Genomic DNA, 26,091 nt, shown 5'->3' on the forward strand with positions numbered 1-26,091 from the left:
GCCTCTTAGGCTCCCCCACCTGGCCAAGAAGCTCATTGTCATTCAGCCTGATACTACTTCAACCCCACCTTCTTGTCAAGGCTAAGGGTAATATGTGTGCCATTAGAAAGAATGCTTTTTACAGGGGAACAGTGACTTTTAATGCAAGCTCGCCAGTGTAAATCTGCCGGGGATGCGCGGCTCCGGCAGCGAGCTCATTCAGTTGTTGAATAGCACAATGGCTTCCGATTTCGTTTTGCGAATACGAATGCGAGAGCGAGCTTCAAATTTTGATTGATGAATCAGGGCCATTGTCTCTGAGTTACTCGCCTCAATCATACTTACAGATGAAGGGTTCTTTTTTCACTTGGTGGATGTACAGTAAGGTCCATAAATATTTGGACAGAGACAACTTTTTTCTAATTTTGGTTCTGTACATTACCACAAGTAATTTTAAATGAAACAACTCAGATGGAGTTGAACTGCAGACTTTCAGCTTTATTTCAGTGGGTTGAACAAAAGGATTGCATAAAAATGTGAGGAACTAAAGCCTTTTTTTACACAAAAATTTCATTTCAGGGGCTAAAAAGTAATTGGACAAATTAAAAAGCTGAAACTAAAATGATAATTTCTAATACTTGGTTGAAAACCCTTTGCTGGCAAAGTCCAATCTAGGCTTTCTATTCTTGAGGCTTATGAGTGGCTTGCACCTTGCAGTGCACCCTTTGTATTTACTTTCATGCAGTCTTCTCTTTATGGTAGACTTGGATATCGATACGCCTACTTCCTGCAGAGTGTTGTTCACTTGGTTGGCTGTTGTGAAGGGGTTTCTCTTCACCATGGAAATGATTCTGCGATCATCCACCACTGTTGTCTTCCGTGATCTAGGTTTTTTGGCGTTGCTGAGTTCACCAGTGCTTTGTTTCTTTCTCATGATGTACCAAACTGTAGATTTTGCCACTCCTAATATTGTAGCAATTTCTTGGATGGGTTTTTTTCTGTTTTTGCAACTTAAGGATGGCTTGTTTCACCTGCATGGAGAGCTCCTTTAACAACTGCAACTGCAGTTCAACTGCATCTGAGTTGTGTCATTTAAAATTAATTATGGTAAAGTACAAAACCAAAATTAGAAAAAAGTTGTCTCATTCCAAATATTTATGAACCTAAGTGTATATTGTGGATCATGGAGTAGGAAAGTGTCAGATGATTGGCAGGAATGGTAAGAAAAGTTAGAAATCGATGTTGATATTTATTAGAACTGGTTTCCAATAAAGAATACATTGTTAAAATTCTCTGATGATGTTTGATCATAAATAGCTTTCATTTACTTCTAAATGAGGACAGATCTGTCGCCATAGAAAAAGATTTACTTTAACACGACTGGTAAATTGGCATACCACATGCAAATAATTTAGATTATTTATAAGGCAGATGTTCGTGATGCCTTACCAGATGCCCAAACCTAAAGGGTAAATTGAGTTAAATAGCTTCATGGTTGACACCTCAGCTGGAGTAGGGAAATTAAAATGTAAACAGTGCTCCTGTGTAATTGGCTTTTTATTTAATTCTGTTTTGGGTAGGTTGAAATTTTTTTCTATTTTTAATTTCTATCTGTGACCACATTACAGAGATTTTACTTACTTCCTGTCCGTGCAATGACCCTGCAAGTCAATGTAATATGTAGTGCATATTATTTTATGATAAATACTACATCAACTTGTGTTTTTGCTCATCTACAAATGGTTCCTTGAATGAGAGAATCATTACGCTTAAACAAAAACTACACTTACCTGAATATAAACAAGTGCTTTGAGTTCATTAGAAATACCAATACTGAAATGTTAAAATACATGGGCACAGTCTGCTAATGTTTTTTTTTATGTTCATTTACAGGCTCAAATATTTTGTATTTTTGAGTTGATTATGATGGCTCAAATGCTCATAAATTATCTTTTGGTGTGTTATTGTTGGCCACAGTAGATTGTGTTGTGTCATTATTTATTGTCCCATATAGTAAAAGTTTGTTGTACATTTTAAATGAGGACACAACACCCTCTAGTGTAGAGTAAAAACCAAGAATCATTTTCTAAAAGTAAAGTTTAGGTAAAAAAAAATTGGTTTATACTCAAGTATATATGTACCTATCTTAGGCCCCCTCGCCTCACCTAACCTAACCCACCCTCTTTTTATTCATTGACTATCAGTGGGACTGTGTCCAGTGGTCAAAGAGGAGGCAGACAGCTGTGGTACAGAACAAAGAGCCCAGTGTCAAAAATACAGCCAGTACTAAGACATTTCTTAGCCACCAATTATATTCATATATGCCTTAGGCGAGGAAACAGGTGAAAGTTTGCTTACATCAATGCAGTTTGTAGGCGCATTTTGTTTGGGTTTTAGATCAGTTGTTATAAGATCATTCACAGTTCAATAACAGATGCATTTGATGTACAGTGGATCATTTTATAAGCTGCATCTACCTTCTCAAAGCTGCTTTTGTATTCCCACTGACTTGTATGAGAAAGGAAGCAGTTCTGACATGAATCCAAGTGGGGATATTTCCCTAAAGTTTTTAGGGACTTTATGGGACACTATTACAGCTGTAATTTTCACTGATTTGCGGTACATTCAGAAACCATTAAAGGAAGCCAGCATGTAATTTAGCTTATAAGCAATCACACAAGATGAAAATATAATTTTGGCAAGAGTCGGCATTCACATTGTAAATGTAATGTAGTTTAATTTGTGAGCCATGATAACTTACATAAGCACTGTAAGTAAACATGATTTATCTGTGTGCATTTTGAAGACAGAGGTTTGGTTTGTTCATTAGGTAAATACACATAGTGTATGTGATAAAACGTTCAAATACGTTCTTATTGGGTATTTAACTGTATAATGTCCGAAAGACAACAAATACATTCGTCAGCAATAATATATCACACTCTAAAATAATGTACTATATTTATTTATTTTCAGGAAACCTGCCCACTGACCGTGCTGTAAGGAAACAGCAGCAGCTGAATAATTTACTTTCAGTGGTGAAAAACATGGCAAAGTCCGGAGATATCATTGTGGACTTTTGTAGCGGAGGGGTAATTTATCTTCCTCTACATGTCTATTTTTCTGTTTTTTTTCTGGTTTGACTATAAGGTCTATTTATAAAGGATTAATTGAGTGCAATATGCAAATTTCTGTTGGTCAATTATTATTAATATTATTAACAATAAACAGGATTTATAAAGCGCCAACATATTACGCAGTGCTGTACATTAAATAGGGGTTGCAAATGACCGCCAAATACAGACCGTGACACAGGAGGAGGAGAGGACCCTGCCCTGAAGAGCTTACATTTAACCATCTGCGTTTTAAAGCATTTAGATGCAACTTTCAAAGAAGATATTTGATCAACATAAACAAGGAGTTGGCCTATCACATTTAAAATCAAACAAGATTTATCCATCAGCATACAACAAAACTGATTCCAATTACAAACAAGATTTACCCATTAAATTTAAAAGTCAAACAAACCAAATGCTTTAAATTAGAAGAGACAATTGTTGCACAGCAAATGCTTTAATTGTAAATGGGATTGTGAAAATGGATTTTAGCTTTGCATATCTTCTGTTTAGATTCTACACAGCTATGTTCCTCTAGCAATCTTCTCCATTTTGTTCCCAATGAAGGAACTTCATGACTTTGTAAACATCGAACAAACGAGATTCATTTTCATTCCATAGATATATCATGGGGACAAAATATGTCTGAGCATTGACAGCAAGTGACAGCATCATGGAGCAAGTGTGGTCCTAAAGTAATATTTTTTTTTACTTCAGGCATGCTTAGTACCTGCCACACTTGCCAATGATTGCCCAGCTCTTGTCTTCATTATAGAAATGAGCTAGCAGCCATAAAGCTACTGATCACATCTGCAGATATGACAGCCCATCTACCACCACCCCATCAGTCCTCAAGCTCACTGGTAGATTCCTGGCCAGAAACAGCAAAAACATTTTACAATGTCAGATGACAGAGGATCAGTGATCATGTAATCACTGATCCTTCTTTTTTAAAATGAACCCACAAGTACTGTGCATTTCTGGGTCAGAGCTCTAAAACTTTATGATCCAGTAAAGAACAAAAAAAAAAAAATATATATATCTATATATATATATATATATATATATATATATTGATAGCACTAAAGGACATTGTACTCCCAAATGTAAACTGCAACATCAACATGTGTTGAGCTACGTACACGTATGCAATGGTTCTCGTCCTATAATTGGCTCAGGGCTGATTTCGGACTAAAATCTGGCATGTGTACAGCGCTCGTTGTCCGAACGACCATCCTGGCGGATCGACAGACAAGGACGATCGTAATGAAAGTGAAGGGGAGAGAGCACAGCGATTGTTCCCCGCTCCTCATAGAGCGTTCATGCATCGTGCAGTCATTTTTGCACATGTGTACATAGCCTTATTATGTTTTACTCTTGTTGGGGTAAGTACACATTAAGGATGATGTCTGCTAATGATCAGAAATATGATTATAAGTTCCCCAAGAAAAGATAAGTACTTCTATTGTTCTATTTGATATGCAGTAAACAAGGTAAAACCTAAAAGTAAGATAAGTTTTTGAAGACAAAAAAAATATTTTAGAGAACTGATCTCGTGAAAAAGGTAACAGATACAATGAGGACAGCGAATTGAATGCTTTGGTTTATAATTAACAATTTTATTTTTGCGTTCGGCACTAGATTAGTAAAACAAATTAGGAATCTTTGTTCTAAAGAAAAGATCTTTTATTTTAAATTAAATGATTACTATTTAGCAATGTCCTTTCGCAGTGAAGCCATATTTCGTGTAATCAGTCTTTTTTATATTCTAGTTGTTTTGTATAGGTATTGGTAGAGTAATTCACAAATAGATCTGCTTTTATTTCTGCTCTAGCTTTACAAAATGATAAATAATATAAATATATATGCACTTCTAACTGATTTGCTGTTAATGATTACTTTTTCCATTCCACAGGGTCATGTTGGCATTGTTTTGGCTTACATGCTTCCTTCATGCCAGGTAAGCATTCATAATCTTAAACTTATTTCTGTAAACCGCACCAACTATTGTTCCTGACTCTTGTTTATACTCTGTCCATAGCAAGTGGTCCTTTTTTGTCTGTAGGTTTTTTAGAGTATGTGTGAAATGAAAGGAAGAATCTGTTTGCTGTGGCTAATACAGACAGTACTTCATGTAAAATTCATACTGACCTAGAGCATAGCCCTAGGCTTTAGTCCTGTTGATTGCCAAGGCCCCATCAACCTTGCCCAAATTCTATGAATTTCTTCCTGCTGGTCACCTGTGGGCACTTTATATTTAGGATTTTCAGCAAATATAGCAATGCCACTGTTAAAAAAATATTAACTAGGTAATGGGTATTTCATGCTGTTGTGTACTTTGATTAGGAAATAAATAGAACTGAGTAGGATGAAAGGTATGTGGAAAATCTGAGGTATCAGTATAATCCACATTGTTGGGTGCAGTTTATGCCCATTTTTCAAATGTATGGTTTATCAACAGTACAAGCTGAACTCGTTTTCACATTTAGCCCATAGCTCCCCTTTAATTCAATTAACAACAACCCAAAACCTGTCCTGTACTGTGAGTGACATCACCTATGCATTTATATTCAATGATCTTTCTGGCATCTGTGGATGAGTTGGCCAGCTTTCATCTCCAGGGAATACTGCAAATAAATTATGTATTCCAAAATAATACCCCTGAAACAAAATACTAATTTATTTTTTAAAGAGGGAATCAGTTGACCCAAAAATAAATGCCCTATCAACATAAAATAAAAAAAACCATCTACCCCCAAAATCACACCTCCTGAAAAAAGGCCAATATTAAAGGTTATATGAGCAGGAAAGCAGGTCAAATTGACCACTGACCTCATCAACCACCAAATAAAACTAACAAAAAAAAGCCCTTAGCAAAAAGGTCATTAATACATTTTTATTATTTAAACCTGGACACTTTTCTATAACATTTCACTCGTCATTACCAAACTTCAGCATTGGACATTGGCTTTCTAAAACGTATTTTCAGATTGAAAGTGTCTATTTTGGTTTTCACCCCTGAACAGCCCAAAACTTCCTCTGACTTATGCTGCTTAAGACAGACATAAGTGTTCTCCAGCCAGGCTTTTATACTGTATGTATGATGTCTATTATACTGGCTTCTCCTCTGTAAATCACAATGTTTTCCAGTATCCAGGGGAGCAGAAGACATCCAGGGGGACTGGAGGGGGAATTAGAATTTTACCTCTTTAGTCATTTTGCCTTTTTTAGCCTTACATGCTGGCTTACCATATAAATGTACAGCTGACAGATCTATGGAAACATGCCTCCGCAATATCAGCTGTTCATCTCTGCCATGAATTTATTATAAATCTGTTCATAGCAGGATCATCGGGCACTGCTAGGTCAAACAATATTAAAAATAACATCAGGAAACTGTGAAGGGCTGAATCAACTAGCAGTGTGACTTAACAGCATGCCAAGATGTGCCATAAAATAGCCCTCCATCTGTTTGTGATGAATAGAATGTGTCTGTAACTGATAGGAAAATATCACAATGGGTCATCAATAAAAGACACCTGAAACAATATTTTTATTCAAAGCATGTTGATCAATATCAAGTAAAATAACAGCTACAGTATGGTGATAAAGTTGGGCAAACATCCAGTACATTTCATGTTAGGAAGAGCTTCTTTTTTTAAAGATAGGGGAACCATTTTCACAGTCTATATCACAGCAGAACTGAGACAGAGCAATTTATTATCATTACCCTTTCAGCCCTAAAGTAAATGCAGGGACTAACCACTGTTCCAGCTCTATCTTATAATATGATTCATAATAAGTTATCCCCAGGCTAGCTAACATATACTTATTTTATTAAATTACTTTGCCCTGTGAAATTCTTCATGATTTCAAAAGAGAATGAAAACACGCTGAAGCATTAATATCAATCCTCGCCAGAAGGAGGTTATAATCTCCCTACAACAGCCAAACCAACATTCACTCAGTAGGGCCAATAATGGTGTATGCCAATTGGAGAGGGAATTTTACTTATTTTCTGTTTTCAAACAGAAAAAGCATCTACTTCATAGCATATATGTATATATATTACTAAGCAAAGTAAGCTGTAAGTTATATACCACCATGCCCTTTGGTGTTGTTTTCCACAGTCTTGAAGCTGTTTTAATGATTAGCTGCCTTACCACCAGCATATGGGAAAAAGAAAGGTGCTGGGTCAGTATTAGGGAACGATACCATAGAAACCTAAATTCCTCATTTTCTTTCATCCATCAAAAGTTTATAGAGAGGTTTTGTAAACCAGTTATCATTAGGTGATGGATATTATAACGCACATGGGACAGGTTTATTAATGCACATGGTACATGTAATGGTGTATAGTGATTAACACTGGGATATTAAGCCTAATGCTAATACACTTATGCTTGAATTAATATTATGAATTATTTTGTTTCACATAACTATAATCTAAAGAGAGTTTCTTGTAATATAGTTTTTTACTTATAGCATTTACATTATTTTAGGTATGATTTAAATTATTAGATGTGGCTAAATATGTTTTTCTTTCTCTGCCTGCAGGTTGTACTGATAGAGAATAAAGAAGAGTCCCTGTTACGGGCTAAAGAGAGGAGCCAAGGATTGGGATTATCAAACATCTGGTTTATTCAAGCCAATTTGGACTATTTTATAGGAGCCTTTAATATCGGGGTAAATTACCTAAATTTTTGCTATCTCTTCTATGTAGGCATTAGAAAAAAAAACATATTTTTTTATTGTATGATTTATCAAGCAGCGTAAACAGTATATGTGCTTGCTTCAGTTATAGCACTTCTTCTTTAAACCTATTCTACAGGATGAGGGATTGTTTTCTGTGCTTTTTTTCTTTCCACTTTACCTCCGTCCTCAAGCCCAGGGACAGTCAGATTATCATTATATTTGTTCATTTAAAAAAGCAGTCTAAACATTTTCCTTGTGATATCCAAACTCCCAGCTGATTTCATTGGAAATTTCTGGGGCAGAGAAAAGAACCTGTAAGGTGGAGGAGGCAGACCTTTTTGGTACTGACAAGGGAGTTCTCTTCTCCTCTCTCTTCTCCATTTCCCCTGTAGCTAGAAAACTGCTTCTATTCTGTCACCACCACCAGGGTTATAACCTTACCTTTTTGAGCAAGAGATTTAGGGTTTAAGTTGGAGATCGTGCACAGCAATCATATTACAACAAAACTGAGATGATAACTCGTTATGATATTTATTTACATATAAATTATATTACTGAAAGTGTAATAGGCATTACAGTTAAGTCTATGCAATCATTAGCAGTCTTGGTGTTATGGTTCTTGTTCTTGTCCTGTATGCAGGAGGTCATGGGTTTAAAGATGTCTGTCAATATTTTAAGAGTTGTAAAATTTGAGCTTGGCTAAAAAGTTCATAAGTTGGTGAAGTAACATCTAGTACGTTTTATTTATTTATTTTTTTATTTAGCAAAATTTTATGGTCATTAATTAACGTTTATCCTGTAGTGCATATGGCATACAGAGGTTAGCAGTAGGTGGGGCAAAATAAAAGCTGACTATTAAAAATAGGATGGAATTAAATAATAAAATAGAAGTGTCACCATGTTTGGAATTACTTTCAGCAAATATAAACCTAAACAAAGAGTAAACATTCAAAGGCCTGCTTTGAACCCATGACACAATACAACTCCACTAACTTTAGGATCATGGTAAAATCGGAGTGCAGATTCCTATAGGTTAGAATACAAGATTTAGGCTGGAGGAGTGGATGTTCCTGCACTAAGCCTGTTTTTGGCAACACCAACACATGACACTGAGACTAAACAACTAAAAGAATTGATCACAAATATCCTAAAGGGGGGTGCCATTGCCAATAAGTGGAAAACACGTGAAAAGACTTGCAGTCAATCAGTTTGGAAACTGCAGCTTCTAAAGCTTCTTCTGTGTAAGATGAAGTGTACAGGGAAATAGCACTATTTGCTGACAGCAGAGGACTCTCTCTCTTTGGTCTTAATATCCCTTCCACAGTAATCAGCTCTAATATCTGATCCTTTGAAGATGAAGTATAACTCATTTATAACTACCTTTTTATAAGTAGTCAGTTCACTAAAATGTATTTGTGCTTTAAATGTGAAGTTCTGGGAGGGTCCTTTAAGGATTTATTATTATCCTTTTTTTTTTTAATACAGAATGACTTTGTGATTCGAAAAAGTACTTATCTAAGTAGTGAACTGTTTGTGGAGTGCACTTGTATGTAGACAGATTTGTCATTCCTAAATAATATAGTAAGACCTGAACGTAACGCTGCAACAAGTGAGCAAGCATTTATTTTCTGCACGTTGTACAACTGAAATGGTGTGCAACCACATGTCATTGTGGAATTTTCTCATTTTTTGAGGCCTAGCTTGAGTAAACATGGTACCAGTAGAGTAAGTGTCATAAAGATGTTGGAAGAATGCTGACTTATATTGTGGTTAAACCCAGTGATGAAAGTAAGCTGTCATGACCCGTTCTCCCACAATGCCATGTGTATAAGTAATGTTCAAGTGCACTTTCATCAACCAGTCAGATCAAGACCTTGGACAAGCCCTCCTCCTCCTCTTTAAAAAGCAATTGCTTTGCTAGGAATTAGTTGTTAAAGATCACAGCTATCTATCTTAGTACCCAGTGATCTGGAAATGCCCTGACTCATGTAGATACAAGGAAGAACTGACAAAACGAAATAGAATATATACTTATATGTGTGTGTTCTGTTTCTTTTAGAATAATGCTTTTTTGTATTTTATATTGTGTTTGCATTTAAAGTTCAAAACCAAGTGAAATGTTATACAATCCAAATATAATCTCACTGTCCTTACATTTTTCAGCCTCCAAAAAAACATTTCCTGGGCAGTGTACAACATTTTGGTAAAACTGGAAGTTTGTTCAGGGTAAAAAGCCATGCTCACATAATATATGCCTGGTTCACACACATAGCTTATACCATATACATAAATGTTTTACTATAAACAGAGTGGTGTGCTCAACATCTCCTTTTATAAGCAAAGTAACATTCATACAGGACGATGTTAAACCCAGAAATATTTTTAAGCTGAGTGGAAGAAATTGTTGGAGGGTGTCAGCCCCTGTATTGCGACACAACTCATTAGTAATCACCCAAAAACAGCAGGATGGTTACTGAAAAGTGCCGGATAGTCCGTCTAAAAAGGTCTGGGGAGTACACTGCAGGAACATGGGAATCATAAGCATCTTACACTGAAGCACTGTTTGAAAAAGGCTTTTGATGTCAGAACGTACAGCTTTGGAAGCGTGTAGTTATACAAGTAGTTGATAAAACAATGCAACACCATGTGCAAAGTCTCGAAGTCTTTGTAGCATTTTATTATCACAATGTTAAACAAATAGGGAGGTCATGGGAGACAGTGGTGGCACTATCTACATCCAACAAAACCAGAGCTTGGACATTGTTGCCTTGTTTTTCCTAAAGCATTGAGACAACAAAGTTAAGCCTGGTAGTTGCATTTATTTATTATTATGCACACCTAAAAATCCACATTTAATTGCAATTTTAACTTTAAGATTTCCAATATAAGATATGTTTTACCAGACTCTACAGCATTTTTTAATCCAGATGAAACTTCACCAACCTAGCCATCCTCAGATCCAAATGGCTGGGAGGAGCACCGATATACACCAATAAGTATGACAAGCTAGTGGGCAGCACTTATGCATCTATACTTAACTCATTATATCAGTTAGTGGACTAGCCCTTTACCATCATGCCATTAGAGAAAGCTTGTGTGCAAATGCCAACTAGATGCTATGGCTATAAGTCTTGCTTGATTAGATAAATAAAATGTAACTGAAGGGCTAAACCATATACAGTTCTTACAGAAAATGTTGCTTCAATCACTCTTCTATAACGTTCATGTGACTAAAAAGTTAGGTCTTCAGCCAAGGGATCTCTGCTCAATAGAATGAACATAAACTCCCATTACTGACCATTACTCCCTTTCATTAGAAATTACATGAACAAATACCTAATTATTTGGTCACATGACTGGCAGAGAAAGGAGCTTTGATCAGTAAAACATTAGACTCCTTCCTTTACACAAGAAAACATTTCTTTTTAACATCATTGTAAATAATTCCCTTACCCTTATTATCTGGATACTAAGACAAGTCATCTCCATAACGTTCTCAGACAGATTCTGTGTGGGAGTCCCTGCCTCTCACTGACCCGAAAAAGAAAACACCCTTAAGACCATGCATTCCCCAAAGCCATATCTTAACACAAATGAGACACAAAAGGCTAATTGCAACAACTTTAGCACAATGTTGAGGAAACTTTGAACTTGTTTTATATACTTTTGGGTAATACAGTAAGTCAATCACATGAGTATGACACAGCCATGACACTAAAACGATTTTGGCTAATGCTCTACAACTGTAAGCAACTCTAAGACTGGATTTACACTGTTATGTGTGCAGCACACATGGTAATGCATATGCCTAGGTATGAATGGTACTATATTGTTTCCCCTTCGGTTTTACCATAGATGTGAATAGTCTAAGAAAGAATATCAGACTCCTATTTGGCATGCGTCCTCATGTAGCAAAATTCATAATTTTGGCTGCATGAAAATGGGCAAGTGTGATTTAGGCTAAAGTAAACTTTTTAGGAGAAGAAAATGGAGGCAGCCATTGCTTGTCTGGCTTTCAAAAACCCCCATTGAGTTACTGACTGATCTCCACATGATAAGACTATGAAATTTCAAATGTGTGTTTAAATTAGCTATTTTATTAAACCTTTGGAGGTTTGTTACAGATTTTTTTTTATGCAAAGTTAGTTTGTAACTTAACTCGAACTAATAGTCTTGGATTACTTAGTATTTGTTAAGTTGGTTTTATAGTATTTTTAAAGTGATGTACTTTCAGGAGTAATATTTCTTTTCATATTGTTAGGGCACTAGCTGAATCACTTTTACAATCTTTAAATCAACATTGTCATTGTGATAATAGTTTATTACTTGTAAGAAGGTATTAAAAAAACCCACGCAGAATAGGTTATGATTTGATTGTTGAATATATTTACTTTATTTCAATGTTTTCTGTAATGTGAAGGATAAAAAAGTCTTTTTACCATATATTAACAGATGATTTTCATCTCTACAAAAGCTTGTTAGGAGGGTACACGTGAATACAAACAAAAACATAGCAAGCATTTCTGTATACATATTACCCCTACACATACTCAGAATGAACTGTATCTTTAGTATATGGTCTGCTTTTTGTCTTTCATCTCCAGTTCTTGTCCTGTCCTCCTCATCTACTAAAAGCTTCAGAAACACAAAGGTCAGATTGTCATATCTATATACATAGTAGAAGAGTAGATTACCTTTCCTGGTAACTGTATATTGTTCAGTGACCCTCATTCTTCTTCATAGGAAGTCACATATTCTTTACTCTTTATCCATGCCATGCATTCGTAGAAGTTGCATTGTGTATGTTTTACCTAAACATTTCATATTAAACCTATTTTTGCAGGTTTGCAGGTGCAGAGCAAGTTATAATATTTTTCCATTGGTTTTTTGTAATGTAGGTCTACAAAAGAGCCTTGTAAATGACAAGTCTATTGGGTTTCTCAATTCTTATCAATAAAAGCATCTTCTTAAGCAGTTACTGTATGGAAAGACTGTTTAGAGCAGCCATTCTCAAATTCTGTTAACATATCTGTGATGTATATTTGAATTCCCCTGAAGTGTGATTTTTTTTTGTCTTTAACTTATCATCTGGCATACCCATTTTGAAAATCTGAGAAAAATCTAAAATCTTCTTTTTGTTCAGAGGTTTTCTCACACCAAGATCACATTGTAATATGTTTCCAGGGTGTTTACTGTATATTAGTAATAGTGACTTGCCTTGTACACACCACATGCCTGTACTGATACAGTAGCAGCTGAAAGATGTAAAAATTTGTTTTGCCATCCAAAAATATAGTTAGTGGGTTGATACAATGAACTTTTTGTATCATTGATTATTTCCACTGGATTTATTTACATAAGCATTAAGCTAAATGTTAGTTAAACTTGCACCTAAAAATAGCAAAAATATATTATTTCCAGATTATTTTACCTGGTCATCCTGTTAGTAACAGAATTCCTATCCTAGGGTGACAAGCCTAATCTGGACTACAAACACCACCCTTCTAGTTATCTTTACTGCATAAGTAGATGGTATTCTGTCATTTACATAAGATAGGCATAAAGGTTGATAGTATTATTATTATTATTATATTATTAATATTATTATAATTATGTATATTCTCGAATATAAGCCAAGGTACTTATTGTTACTTAATACAGAGAGAATGCTTGTAGTCGAGTAGGGCACAAAACACAGATGTCACTGCTAAATTGTAAAGCAGTAATCAATAGAAATGCCAGTAAGATTACCATGAATAAATACATTCATAGTGTGTTATTGTAATTTTAAAAAATGTATTTAAAGAAAATCACATTGGCTAGGTCTTTTTCCCACTTTTTACATGTTATTTTTTAAAGTGGTTATGATGGGTCAATTGTTCCTAAATTATCATTATTATCATTATATCATTTTGACATGGTTTTTGGCCACCAATAGATTTCACTGTATTGTCATAAAAAACATATAACAAACTCTTTAATGAATTCACTTGTCTCTGATGGCTCTGAACTGTCAAACACTTCAGGACACGTGACAAGGTAAGGCCTGAGTAAAAAAACATGGGTCATTTTGAGAGCAAAAAAGTCTTGGGTAATATTTGAGCATATACATAATAAGCCTAAAACAATAAAAGTAAAAGAGCTGCCTTATCTATGAACCAAAAAAATACATTTTTGTTCTTGGCTTTAGATATGTCATGTTAATGTCAATTGTGATAAACACTTCAAATGCAAGCACACGTCTAATCTAAAGCAAGCAAAATACCTCTCGGCACTGTTCAATTTGTAATAATGCTAACTGTGTTCATACTTTGTTTAGGTAGCATTGCATGCATGTGGAGTAGCAACAGACATGGTGATTGAACACTGCATTCTTGCTAGAGCAGCCTTTGTCATCTGCCCTTGCTGCTATGGATTTATCCAAAATACGGTGAAGACCACCTTTCCACGCAGGTAATGATATATGTTTTATTTGCTCAATTTAACCTATATTTGCTAATTGCGTTATACTCCCTACAGGGCTAGAACACTCCAAAGTACTGTAATTGTTTCACTGTAGTATTCGTATTTGTATATATGTTTTCAGTTTTTTACTGTCAAATGGTAGACAAATGTATACTTTTATTCTCTAATTGCAAATTATCAGTGCATGTTTAAATTTTATTGGATAAAAAGTACCAGTGAAGATGAGAATTTCCCAGTTTTCTTGCATTCTGACTTAATTTTCATCCTATTTAAACCTTTTGGGTATCAGGCAAAAATCCTTGTGTATGCTGAAAGTCAATATGTTTAGAGCTTGTGCAAACAGTTAGGTCCATAAATATTTGGACAGAGACAACTTTTTTCTAATTTTGGTTCTTTACATTACCACAAATAATTTTAAATGAAACAACTCAGATGCAGTTGAACTGCAGTCATTTCAGTGGGTTGAACAAAAATGAGTTCAAGACTACAGGCTGTATTAGCCAGCAAAGGGTTTTCAACCAAGTATTAAAAATGAACATTTTATTTTCAGCTTTTTATTTTGTCCAATTACTTTTGAGCCCCTGTAATGAAGTGATTGTGTAAAAAAAAAGGCTTTAGTTCCTCACATTTTTATGCAATCTTTTTGTTCAACCGACTGAATTAAAGCTGAAAGTCTGCAGTTCAACTGCATCTGAGTTGTTTCATTTACAATTAATTGTGGTAATGTACAGAACCAAAATAAAAAAAACATGCTTGACCAAGTATGTCACTTTGCATTGGCAATTGAATAGAGTGGCATTGGAGTTAGGGGGGAGTGAATGTTATTAGGAGGCAGGCAGGCAATTAAGTAAACGTATTGCTATCCCACAATAATACTGGCATTTGTTATGAAATTAAGTTGGGTGACCTGTTTCTCCTGGAAGATGCAAACCATTCATCCTTCTTTGGAACAGCTCTAGTCTAACTCAATAGATGGACTTTTGGTTTTGGCATGGCTGTCATGTCAGCTTTCTGTGACAGCTGCCAGCTCAATAAAAAAAAAAGCTGGATTTCAAAAATAGTAAATTTGTTTTGTATCTGAAATTGATGTTTTGTCTTTTGTCTGTTTTTTTTCCAGTCATCGCTTTCAGAAAGTTTTATCATATAAGGTAATCGCTTTATTATTTTTCTTTATATATTCAAAAGTGGTTTTGTTTTTGCAATGAGATGCTATAGAATGTTATATCTGATTTCTCTGGTATTTATAGAATAAATTTACATTGGAGAATTAGTAAATGAGTGTGTTGTAAATGTATGAAACAAATCGAAAAGACTTACAGTAAAGTCCACAGTTACAGTAATTTACTCTATTTTGCAAGTTTTTCCATATATATATATATATATATATATATGTGTCAAGAAAACATCATTGGGATCATAAAACTTAGAATAATGTTTAATGTTACCCTGTAGTCCTCAGAATTCAAGCCACAAATTGTCCCTGATTAGTGTGTGCAGCACTTCAGTCTTTACTTTGGTTAAGAACTACAGTAATCAGTGGCTTTCTAAAATTTTATGTGTGTCAGATGCTCAGTTGCCCACTGAACACCGTGGTCATAATTATTGGCCACTATGCCACAGCAAACACAAAGTAGTGATATGAAAATTGGTGGGAGAAAAAGCAGCCTGCAGCAGTGGACCAGGCATCTAGCATTGGGAGATGTCAAGTGCTTTCTTGATGTGAAAGTATAATTATTCATCTTTAGAAGATCTGTAACCTAAGTTTAAATGATAGGGTTTCTTTAAAGAAGAGTCCACCAATTAGGTGTTTGTGGTTGTATTTTGCCTTTTTTGCTCAAATTATATGTGTTAATGTTTGTTTGTATGTGTTAATGTATGATTAGTCCTTCTGTTACACTGGTTTTAGTTTGCAATTACGTATAACTAAGGTGAGGCACAATTGTCATCAGTGGCAGAGAGGTAATACATGATAAATTCAGATTTTTCTGTCTTCTTTACTATATAATGTAGTTAACGGGCCTGCCTGAAAAAAGAGATCATTGTTTAGTTAAGACTTATATTACATTTTTTTGCTAAGTTTTGGAGAGCTGTTATGGCCAGCTTTGGACCCACCGGATTTGGGAGAGCTGAAGGTTAAAAGAATTTAAGGGTACAAGGTAAAGTTTTTTCAGTTTCACGCTTACCTCCCTTCTGTGAAAGCAGGTACAGACATTTTGCAACATTTCAGAAATCAAAGAAACTGTGCAAAGTGGATAGTTTTCATCAAAATCTGGAATATTTGTTTTAAGTGGCATGGTTCTTTAAAAAGCACTTTCAACAAACATATGTACTTGTATATAGCAGTACCATATGGTATGACACCATTGTAAATACAGTGCTAAGATCAAAACACTGATCACCACTTCACAAAATCTGATTGCCCTTTTATACATTTAATGTTAAAAAAGTAGGAATCAGATATGATATCGGATTTCTGCTTCTTTTTAAATATTCACCTATGTGTTCTTTATTTTGATATCCATCCACTAGGTGTTTCATGGGGTACAGCATATTGAACAATACTTGCCCAAGTGGCCTGTCAAAAGCTATCTATTAATGATAGTTACATAGTTAAATAGTAGGTTTGGTTGAAAAAGACATCAAAAAAGTCCATCAAGTTCAACCACTAGGTAAATAAACATATTCCAGATATAAGACCCTATAAGACATAGTTGTTCCAGAGCAAGGCAAGAATAACCCTGGTACAATTTGCTTCAACAGCTAGACCTTACAGTGAAGAATCCCTTACTTATCCGGAGCTTAAACTTCTTTTCCTCCAGTCGCAAAGAGTGTCCTCTTGTTCCTTGTAATGATCTCAAAATGAATAATGGGGAAGAGAGTTCTCTATATGGACCATTTATATATTTATAAACGTCTCTTCTCAAGGGAGAATAGATTCAGTTCAGCTAATCTCTCCTCATAGCTGAGCTCCTCCATTGCTTTTATTAGTTTAGTTGCCCTTCTCTGCACTCTCTCCAATTCCACAATGTCCTTTTTGTGAACTGGTGCCCAAAACTGGACTGCATATTCCAGATGTGGTCTGATCAATGCTTTGTACAGGGGCAGGATTATGTCTCCATCTGTGCAGTCTATTTCTCCTTAAATACAAGAAAGTATTTTACTAGCTTTGAATATTACAGCTTAGCATTGCATGCTGTTATTAAGTCTATGATATACCAGAACCCACAGATCCTTTTCCATTTCCCCCAAAAGTCTCCTAAATGTATTCACTCTAGACAGTATGAAGCATGCATGTTGTTAGCTCCCAAGTGCATAACTTTACATTTATCTATAATAAATGTCATTTACCACTTGGCTGCCCAATCAAACAGTACATCCAGGTCTGCTTGTAGATTATAGACATCCTGTATGGACCTAATTCCATTACATAGTTTGGTGTCATCTGCAAACACAGAAATTGTACTTTTAATCCCAAACTCCATATCATTTATAAAGATGTTAAACAGTAAAGGTCCCAACACTGAACCCTGCAATATTAACCTTAGACCATTCAGAGTATGAATCATTAATTACAACTCTCTGGATGCGGTCTTTAAGCCAGTTCTCTAACCGTTTACAGATTGACTTTTATAAACCTATTGACCCTAACTTGCATATTAACTGTCAGTTGCACTAGATCAACTGCTACTCCACTGTCTACCTGTTTACTTACTTCCTCATAAAAAGAGAGTAAATTTATTTGACAACTTCTGTCTTTCTTGAAGCCATGCTAACTATCACCTAAAATATTATTTTCTAGCAGAAACTCCTCTATGTGGTTCTTTATCAAACTCTCTAGGACCTTTCCAACTATGGACGTTAAACTAACCGGTCTTTAGTTACCTGGTAATCATTTTCCTCCCTTTTTGAAGATAGGAACCACATTGGCCTTACGTCAATACATCGATACTTTGCCAGTCACTAAAGAGTCTCTAAAAATTAGAAATTATGGCTTTGAAATAACCAAGCTCAGCTCTTTGAGGACACGTGGATGTAATTCATTGGGTCCTGGTGCCTTATCAACCTAATTTACCCAAGTTGTTTTTCAATCATATCAATTCTGAGCCATTGTGACTCATTTAAGGCAGTGACATCGCTATTAGAAATTTGGAGCTCTGCCATTTTCCTTTGTGTACACAGAGCTAAAAAAAAGAGTTTAGTAAATCTGCCTTGTCTTTATCTCCAGTTACCAACCCAGCGACATCCTTTAACCCTCCTAGCGGTAATACCGAATGTGACTCGGGGTCCAATTTACTTGCAAAAATCGGTAATCCTGAGTCACACTCGGGGGCACTTTAAGCTAAGAAAAATCCCAGTTACCTTGCCCTGTTGTCGTCCCCCGTTTTCCTTCTGGTCCCCGCAGGTCCTGAGGACTCGTCCTGCTCCTCCGATCTCCAGGCGCAAAGTGAAGAGTTGAGATCTATGGGGTTTCCTGTGACGTCGATGCGGGCGCCGGTTTGTGCGGGTGGAGCAGTGGGAAATTTGAATCATTTTGTATTGGATTCAATACAAAATAGCTGTATTGAGTCCAATACAAAGAAATCTTCATATAATATATAAATATAATTATATTATATTTATAATATATATGCTACTGTACAGTTATATTACATGTTTAACTATTTATTTTTTTAACAGATTTTAAATTTTTTGTTAAAAATTATTAATAAATGAATTAAATGTATTAACTATTGGACATTTTTTGGGGATTATAGCCTACAATGTAAATTAAATTTCAATGCCAAAAAAATGTAACTTTTTTTGCATGGAAATTTGGACAGAATTAGACCGCTGGGGGGGGGGTTAAGGGGTCTACATGCTCAGATCTGTTCTTTTTGCTATTAATATATTTAAAAATTTTGGGGGTTTGCTATACTTTCTTTTGCAATCTGTCTTTCATTTTGAAGTTTTGAACATTTTATTTCATTTTTACATCTTTTGTTATAATATTATTGTTATACTATAATTATATTTTTCCTAAATTTTAACAATGTTATTGGGAAGTACGGGTATTGTTACATTTGAACACAAAATATTTTATTCAAAGTATTTCCTGTAGTTATTTTAGTATCTTTATATTGGAGACACATTTTCTAATTCACATTTTCTACATTTATAGTATACACAATTTTTTATGTAATATTGTATTCTAGCCTCAATTACATAAGTACAGCTTTATGAATACAATCCCTTTGTGAATATATAATTAAAAGAACAATATAGACTCAAAGCTTTGTTTTTAATCCTTTTAAGCAGGGTGGGAGGTTTTATTTTTCTGTAGGGTCAGTGACCTTCTAGCTAATTAATTCTGATGCAAGGAACTCTTTAGTCAGCTTAAGCTGTTCTGTTGTTTTCTCAATAAGTCAATGGGTCATATTCTCACAGTTATTGCAACCTTTTGATGCTTGTTTGTGACTGTAGTTTAACCCATTGTTTCCTGTGTAGTCCTTGACATTGTCCTTGTCAATCTTTTAGGACCCCTTAGGTAATATTAAATTGCACAGTATACAAACTGCTTTTTACACCTGCCAGGCCAATAAGATATAAATAGTTCCATTTGGGATTAATATTGGTATTATGAAGGAAATATGAAATCACAGTGATTTGACTTCAAACACTCAACAGTCCCCCTACCATCATCCTTTGAATATAAAACTATAAAATGGATTTGGAAGTCTTCTTATTTAACTGTATAGAGGCGTTGTTTGATTAATAAGAATATCGTTAGAAACCTTTATTAGTTTAGTATAAAGTTTGAATGATTACCATCTACCTCAAGGCTCCAAGTGAAGACGTCTTCCAAATATTTGTTCTATAAATGATAGAAATAAAAGTACTAATCCCAACAGCTGCCAAGTTTTCTTCCTTTTAGTTTTATGACCGTTAAAGAGACTTTTTTTAAAGCTTAGACTAATCACATTCTTTGTTTTGCTGTGTCGCCAGCAGCCATATTGAGATATGTGGCTAAGACGTATGTTTGCACAAGCTTCAGAAAAGAATTCCTGATTTTACAGACTAGTGCAGGTAGAGATCTCTGGTACTTTTAATGGATCTATTTATCGACTTAGCCTAGATAATTGGCTGAGGGCCCAGCATTCAGCATTAATAGTCAGCATTGTCTTCTAGACTGACCATGCAGATTAAGGCCTCTTGTCAGTTAATTATCCAGAATAAATCCCACTTTGATGATGTTGTATAGTTTAAAAACTTTCTTTTTGAATCCTAAAACCAATTTATATAACCTAGAAAGCAATGAACAATTCACATGTAGAGATTTAAACTGTTTTTCTTAACAAGATTTCTTGTTCAGCAACAATATGTTATTTTATGTGGGATTAGACAATTGGGGTATCTGTGTGGTGTCTTTGTCCACAAATCTTTTAACCTTACATGAAAAAGATGTCTGGGTTGGAATGTGTCACCTCTTAGTTTATGGTACAAGGCTACCAGCATCAGCAGTCCACTTAGCTTGTTGTGCAGAAAGAAATTTTCATAATTTTTGGGATCAGTTTAAGATGGCTATATGGGTTAACTGGACTTTTAAATTCTTATTTCTAATTTCTGACTGTATTTTTTTTTAACTTTTACCCATATTATTTAGGTTATTGCTCTGTAACAATGGTATTGTCCTGCAGCTTACACTCTGAAATAAACGTCTTCAAGTAAAGCAAGGTGTATTTTTGTAAAATTTTTCAGGTTTGAGGTTGTTTGGTCATTGTCTCTACTTTCCATTGTCTGTTCTCTTACATATTTAAAGTGACGCTTTCATTGAAAATGCTTTCTTGTTTTGTACATGCATGCTATGTAATGTGTAAGTGTAGATCTTACAATTGTTTATTATGAATCACAAAGATCATAGTTCACCTCTGACAATGCCTTTATTTCATGATATGGCGTCATCTTTGTTTAGGGGTTAGCACCTCTGAACCTTAGATGCTGTCCCAAAGATTAGGCTCAATCTTCAGATTGGTGATGAGGTTGTGGAGCAGTTACTGCTTTTTAAAGCCAGTAAATCAGTGCCTCAGGGAAGATGGTACATACAATATCTACTCACGGCTAGCCCATTGGAGAATTAATTGGGGTGGCAGTGAGCTCCAGTGCTGGCAGGTGGCAAGGTGCCATGAAGTGTTCTTAATGTAAGGTGCCAGCCACTGGGAAGTTTTTACAGGAACACTTGTTTCCTACCAAATGTGTGGCCCCCCACTGTTACCTCTTACCTTGTGACTTGCTGCAATGTTACATTGTTGCGGTCTGGTCAGTGGAGGAGATGAGACTGGGGGCAGTTTCCAAGTGAACCCACAAGTTCCTGGTGTCTGGCACCTTGCCACTCAGTTACTCATACTGCAGCATGGATTCTTAAAGAACCAGCATCTGCACATTTGACAGCTGATGACAGTGCCACCACATTCATTCTCTCTGGGGCTGCCACTAAAAGAAGCTATATATGCAGCTTCTCCCCAAAGGCAGGAGTTCCCTTGCATGACGAAGAATGTTTTAGTTATAAAATATGCAGCATTTTTTTTCTTATTTTATTTTATGAAGATGCTAAATATTGTAATATGCTAGAAATATGATCTTGAAGGCTTGTAAAGTTGCTGATGGGTTTTGTTTTTTTTTTATACAGGAACACATGATTCTATGTAGATTTGCAGATCAGACAGCTGTCCAGCTTCCTCCAGAGCGAAGACTGATAGGTATGTATATGCTGCTTGGTTTATTTGATAATATAGGATGGATATTAATGCTTTAATTGCATCACTGTTAGAAGTGTTCCCAATAGCTTCCAATGTATATTTTACATAAAACAAGGATAATGTCTCAATAGAAGTGTGATAGATTAAAACTTGCAGTTGTCTGTCTTGAATGTCATCTATTTCTTTCTAGAATCTCAGGACGTACCGTTGAATTTGAAACTGCAAATCAGTGAAGGAAATTTATTGGGTGTCAGATGTTAATTTGTTCCAGTCTTCCTCCTTAGTATTATATACAGACTATTTTTACTGACCAAACAGAACAATGTCTAGACACTGTATAGGAAAAAAATAGTAATGTAAAAATCAAAGACCCTCTTGCAATTGTAACCTTTCCCACTTTTCCTAAACAATGTATTTGCTGCTTTCTCTGTACCCACTGGAAAAAGTTCTCACTTTCTGACCCTTTGTCACCAGAAGAGGAGTGAGAGAATATGTTTTAAAGTGCGACTACAGAAAGCAATAATTACCCGTATAGGTGTTGTCTTATCTGCTCTATAAACAATTAAAACAAGTAAAGTTTTGTTATTCAGTAAATGATCACTAATAGCCTATGTATGTTTGCTGAATAGCAGATTTTTAGGCATAATTATGAAATCCACCAAGTGTGTTCAGGCTTATTTGTGAGACACACCTAATTACTTTTTCATAAAACTTTGCCAATTTTGCTAATGCATAATAAATGCTACAAACTGAAAGCTCCTTTTCACCTTGCTCAGCATAAATGCATCTTAATTTACGTACATAGAGGCACCTCACTCTGACTGTCTTCACCTGAGATTGGTGATTAATTGTTATTTGATGATTCAGTCCTCAACCGCACATGTAAAAGCAGTGTTTTTCAGGGGTGAGGCTCTACATGCATAAATGAAGACCTTTGTGTAATATGGATTGGTGGGTGCTTCTCGAGGTTGCTGACACTCTGGGTGGGATCAGTTGTCCTAAAGCAAGAGAAGTTAGTTTTTCTGTGGAAACACAGTTCTTCATAGTAAGAATTAAAAAAAAAATTTATGCAGTCCATTTATTGAATTATATATAGTGTCAAAACCAAATAGGGGTAGTAGATCATAACATCTTAGAAATAAAAATAGGGGATGGGTAACTTTAAATTAACTCAGACTAAAACTACAAACTACGTCTTCCTCTGGCTAGATGTTTTGTTGTTTTGATTTTATTTTTGTTAATAATACTGTTTCTTATTCATTACCTTTACTTTAAACGTCTTAGTGGCAATTTGAACAGGAACAATACTATTCATATATTCTTTTTTTAAATTTTATTTTTCATAGGACATTAACAATAAAACAAATTAACAATTACATATTAAAAATAATAAAAGATCCAGTTAGAAACAGTTAGAAAAGTTTGTAATTGCATTGAGTAGGTAAAACAATAAAATGAGAAAACAAATTAAAAGTCTTCAGATTTGTCTACCAGACAACAGGAGGGTCATTGCCCAATAAACGATAAATGTACCATGAGGTTTGTTTGAACATAGATGCAACCCTTTTCCTGAGTGCCTCAGGAAGAATAGCAATATATTCACATTATTTTATTTGTATGTGTCATAGGGAAACGATGCATGGGATTGGTGGACCTGGATCGAGCATGGGCTGCTGAACAGTGTGGATACCAAGCCCAGGTTATTTCAATGGAACCAGAAAGCTGTTCACCAAAGAATAATGTGATTGTGGGATCTCCAGTATAAAATGTGATCAATTTACAATGGAGTTCACCAAGGACTATACAATGGGAAGAGCTCCCTGGAATAGAACTATAAATACAACATTTTTTTACGAAAGTTACGAAAATCTAAACCAATGAATGGTGTAACTAGGTTTCTTAAGTTTGTCCTATGTTAACAAAGGGTTTTGTATACTTGAAATATTAGAAACATTTACATATTTTAATAAACATTGACCCAATGGTTTTAATATTTGTTGAATAAACAACATAAAAGGATCTGCTACTTTGTAATTTAAAAAAAACGATTTTCACTTTTGTATTAAAGAAAAACATAGGTCTTGTATATGTTTCGCTTACAGTGCAAATGTGTGAGGTCTGTTCTAAACAATTGGAAAAGTGGGCACATTTTTTATTCTAATAATTTTTTTGAGATTTTTTCATGAAAAAGGTAAAGAAAATTACAATTTCCAGAATATTTAAAATACCAAATAGAAAATATGGGGAAAAAGGGGGGGGGGGGCTGTAGATAAGGGTAAGGATAAAAGTATGGGGGAACACATGAAACACATGCCATTCCTAAAATAATAAGGAGTTTTCAAAACAGTGTACAAAAAATGGTAATATATAACTGAGTAGGTCATTGCATAGTATTATAAAACAGAAAAGGCAGAAAGAAATAGGAAAGACATAACAAAGGGAAGGATGTAGGAACAGGAAAAAGAGTAGGGTGGGTAATAGAGAGGGTCCTACTGTAAAGCTTAGCTGTTTAGCCAAGGTATTAGTTCAAGGCTCCCATGTTTTATAAATTCTAAGCCTTTTGTTTTTGTGCTTACAGGTCAGTTTATCGTTGCTCATAATCCATGTTTTTTTGTTTTTAGTGAAATCTAAGATGGGTGCAGATCTTCCATATTGTGTATTTGTAATGTGTGGGCACAACATTTTTAGATGTTGGTAGAGTTATTCTTTTATTATATGTTCCTGACTATGGAGAGGTGCAGGCTGTCCACAGGTGGCATAAAATGTTTATGGAAATTGCACCATAGACAAGAGCAATGTACACAGATGGATAAAGATATTTAAAGAAGGGGAAACCCGCAGTGAAGAGAAACCATGCAGTGAGGGACTGTCAACCATTGATATAAATGTGAGTGATCATCAGTGAGTAGACAAATTGGTTTTCATGGGCAGATGCATCACAATCTGTGTTGATAGTGGTCACAGTGCCATACGGAAGATGGTGGAAGAAGGTAGGGTATTGAAATGTGTGTGCAAAGTGGGTACCTTGGCAGATGATACCTAATTCAAAGGTGAAAATGGTGACTGCCCTAATCTCCTGGAAGTGTTTGAAGTCAATGAAGACTTTTTTTGATGATCTGTTGACAAGATGACAACATGGGCATATCTTTATGATCTGGAAATGGAGAGTCAGTCCATTAGGATTGGGACACCAAACAAAAATCCAGAAACAATCCACATTCACAATGACAATATGCGACTTCACATGTTTGGCAATAAAACAGGTGATTGACAATTTGGGCTGAGTATTGATCCCCCATCATTCATACAGCCCAGATCTTGCCCCCTTTGATTTCCACCAATTTAGTCCAATGAAGGACAGTCATCAGGGAAAACTATATGATGATAAGGTAAAAGTTTCTGTGAGAAAGCGGATCTATGGTGCATTCAATGGTGGCTCAATATAGTGGCTTGTAATAGAGGCTACGAAGAGTAATACCTTTGTATTGAATAATACTATACCCCCAGATTATCCAAACATTCATGGCTATGACTTAAAAATCTCCCTTTGTTCAACTCATATTGGTTTGGAACAATCCACTAGGTAAAAATTTAAACCCTTATTTAAAGGGGGGTTCATATATTACGTCATGTCCAATGTCCAGCCCATCAGCCAATTGCGGCTCTTGTTCAGATTTCCACCGGATCACAGGCTCTGTCATAAAATCAATAATATGCAGCCCGCCAGCACTGTTGACCACAGTATAAAATACACCTGTACAAAAAAGATATTTTATATTTCATTAGCGTTTATCAACTGCCTTGCAATTGATGTCCTACGTCAATATAGTGGGCATGTGCTGTGTGGGACCAGCACGGACCATGCCCACTCTGATTCCAAGAACGTGCTCTGTACGAGGCCCGCATTGACACTGGACTCGTGCACAGGCAATCCCTCACGTCACCCTGGTGGGCATGTGCTGTGCAGGACCCACGCAGACCATACCCACACTAACCCTGGTTAGTGGTCGGCCCCCACACATTTTCACCTCACCAAATCTGGCCCTCTTTGCAAAAAGTTTGGACTCCCCCGTATTAAGTGGTTGTTTCAACAAAGTTATATC

The 26,091-nt window shown here is 35.5% G+C and overlaps 1 protein-coding gene across 1 annotated transcript in view; it reads left to right on the forward strand.

The window, feature by feature from the left end:
* The window catches only part of GSTCD (glutathione S-transferase C-terminal domain containing), a 77,111-nt gene extending 53,037 nt beyond the window's left edge, over positions 1-24,074 (forward strand). Inside the window, exons 6-12 of the mRNA XM_072405663.1 lie at positions 2,956-3,071; positions 5,011-5,055; positions 7,653-7,781; positions 14,110-14,243; positions 15,373-15,403; positions 21,919-21,988; positions 23,617-24,074. Coding sequence (XP_072261764.1) covers positions 2,956-3,071; positions 5,011-5,055; positions 7,653-7,781; positions 14,110-14,243; positions 15,373-15,403; positions 21,919-21,988; positions 23,617-23,753 — 662 coding nt within the window. The 3' untranslated portion in view covers positions 23,754-24,074. The remainder of the gene's footprint in view (positions 1-2,955; positions 3,072-5,010; positions 5,056-7,652; positions 7,782-14,109; positions 14,244-15,372; positions 15,404-21,918; positions 21,989-23,616) is intronic.
* The last annotated feature ends 2,017 nt before the right edge of the window (positions 24,075-26,091 follow it).

Source organism: Pyxicephalus adspersus, chromosome 3 (assembly GCF_032062135.1).
Source record: "Pyxicephalus adspersus chromosome 3, UCB_Pads_2.0, whole genome shotgun sequence".
NCBI lineage: Eukaryota > Metazoa > Chordata > Amphibia > Anura > Pyxicephalidae > Pyxicephalus > Pyxicephalus adspersus.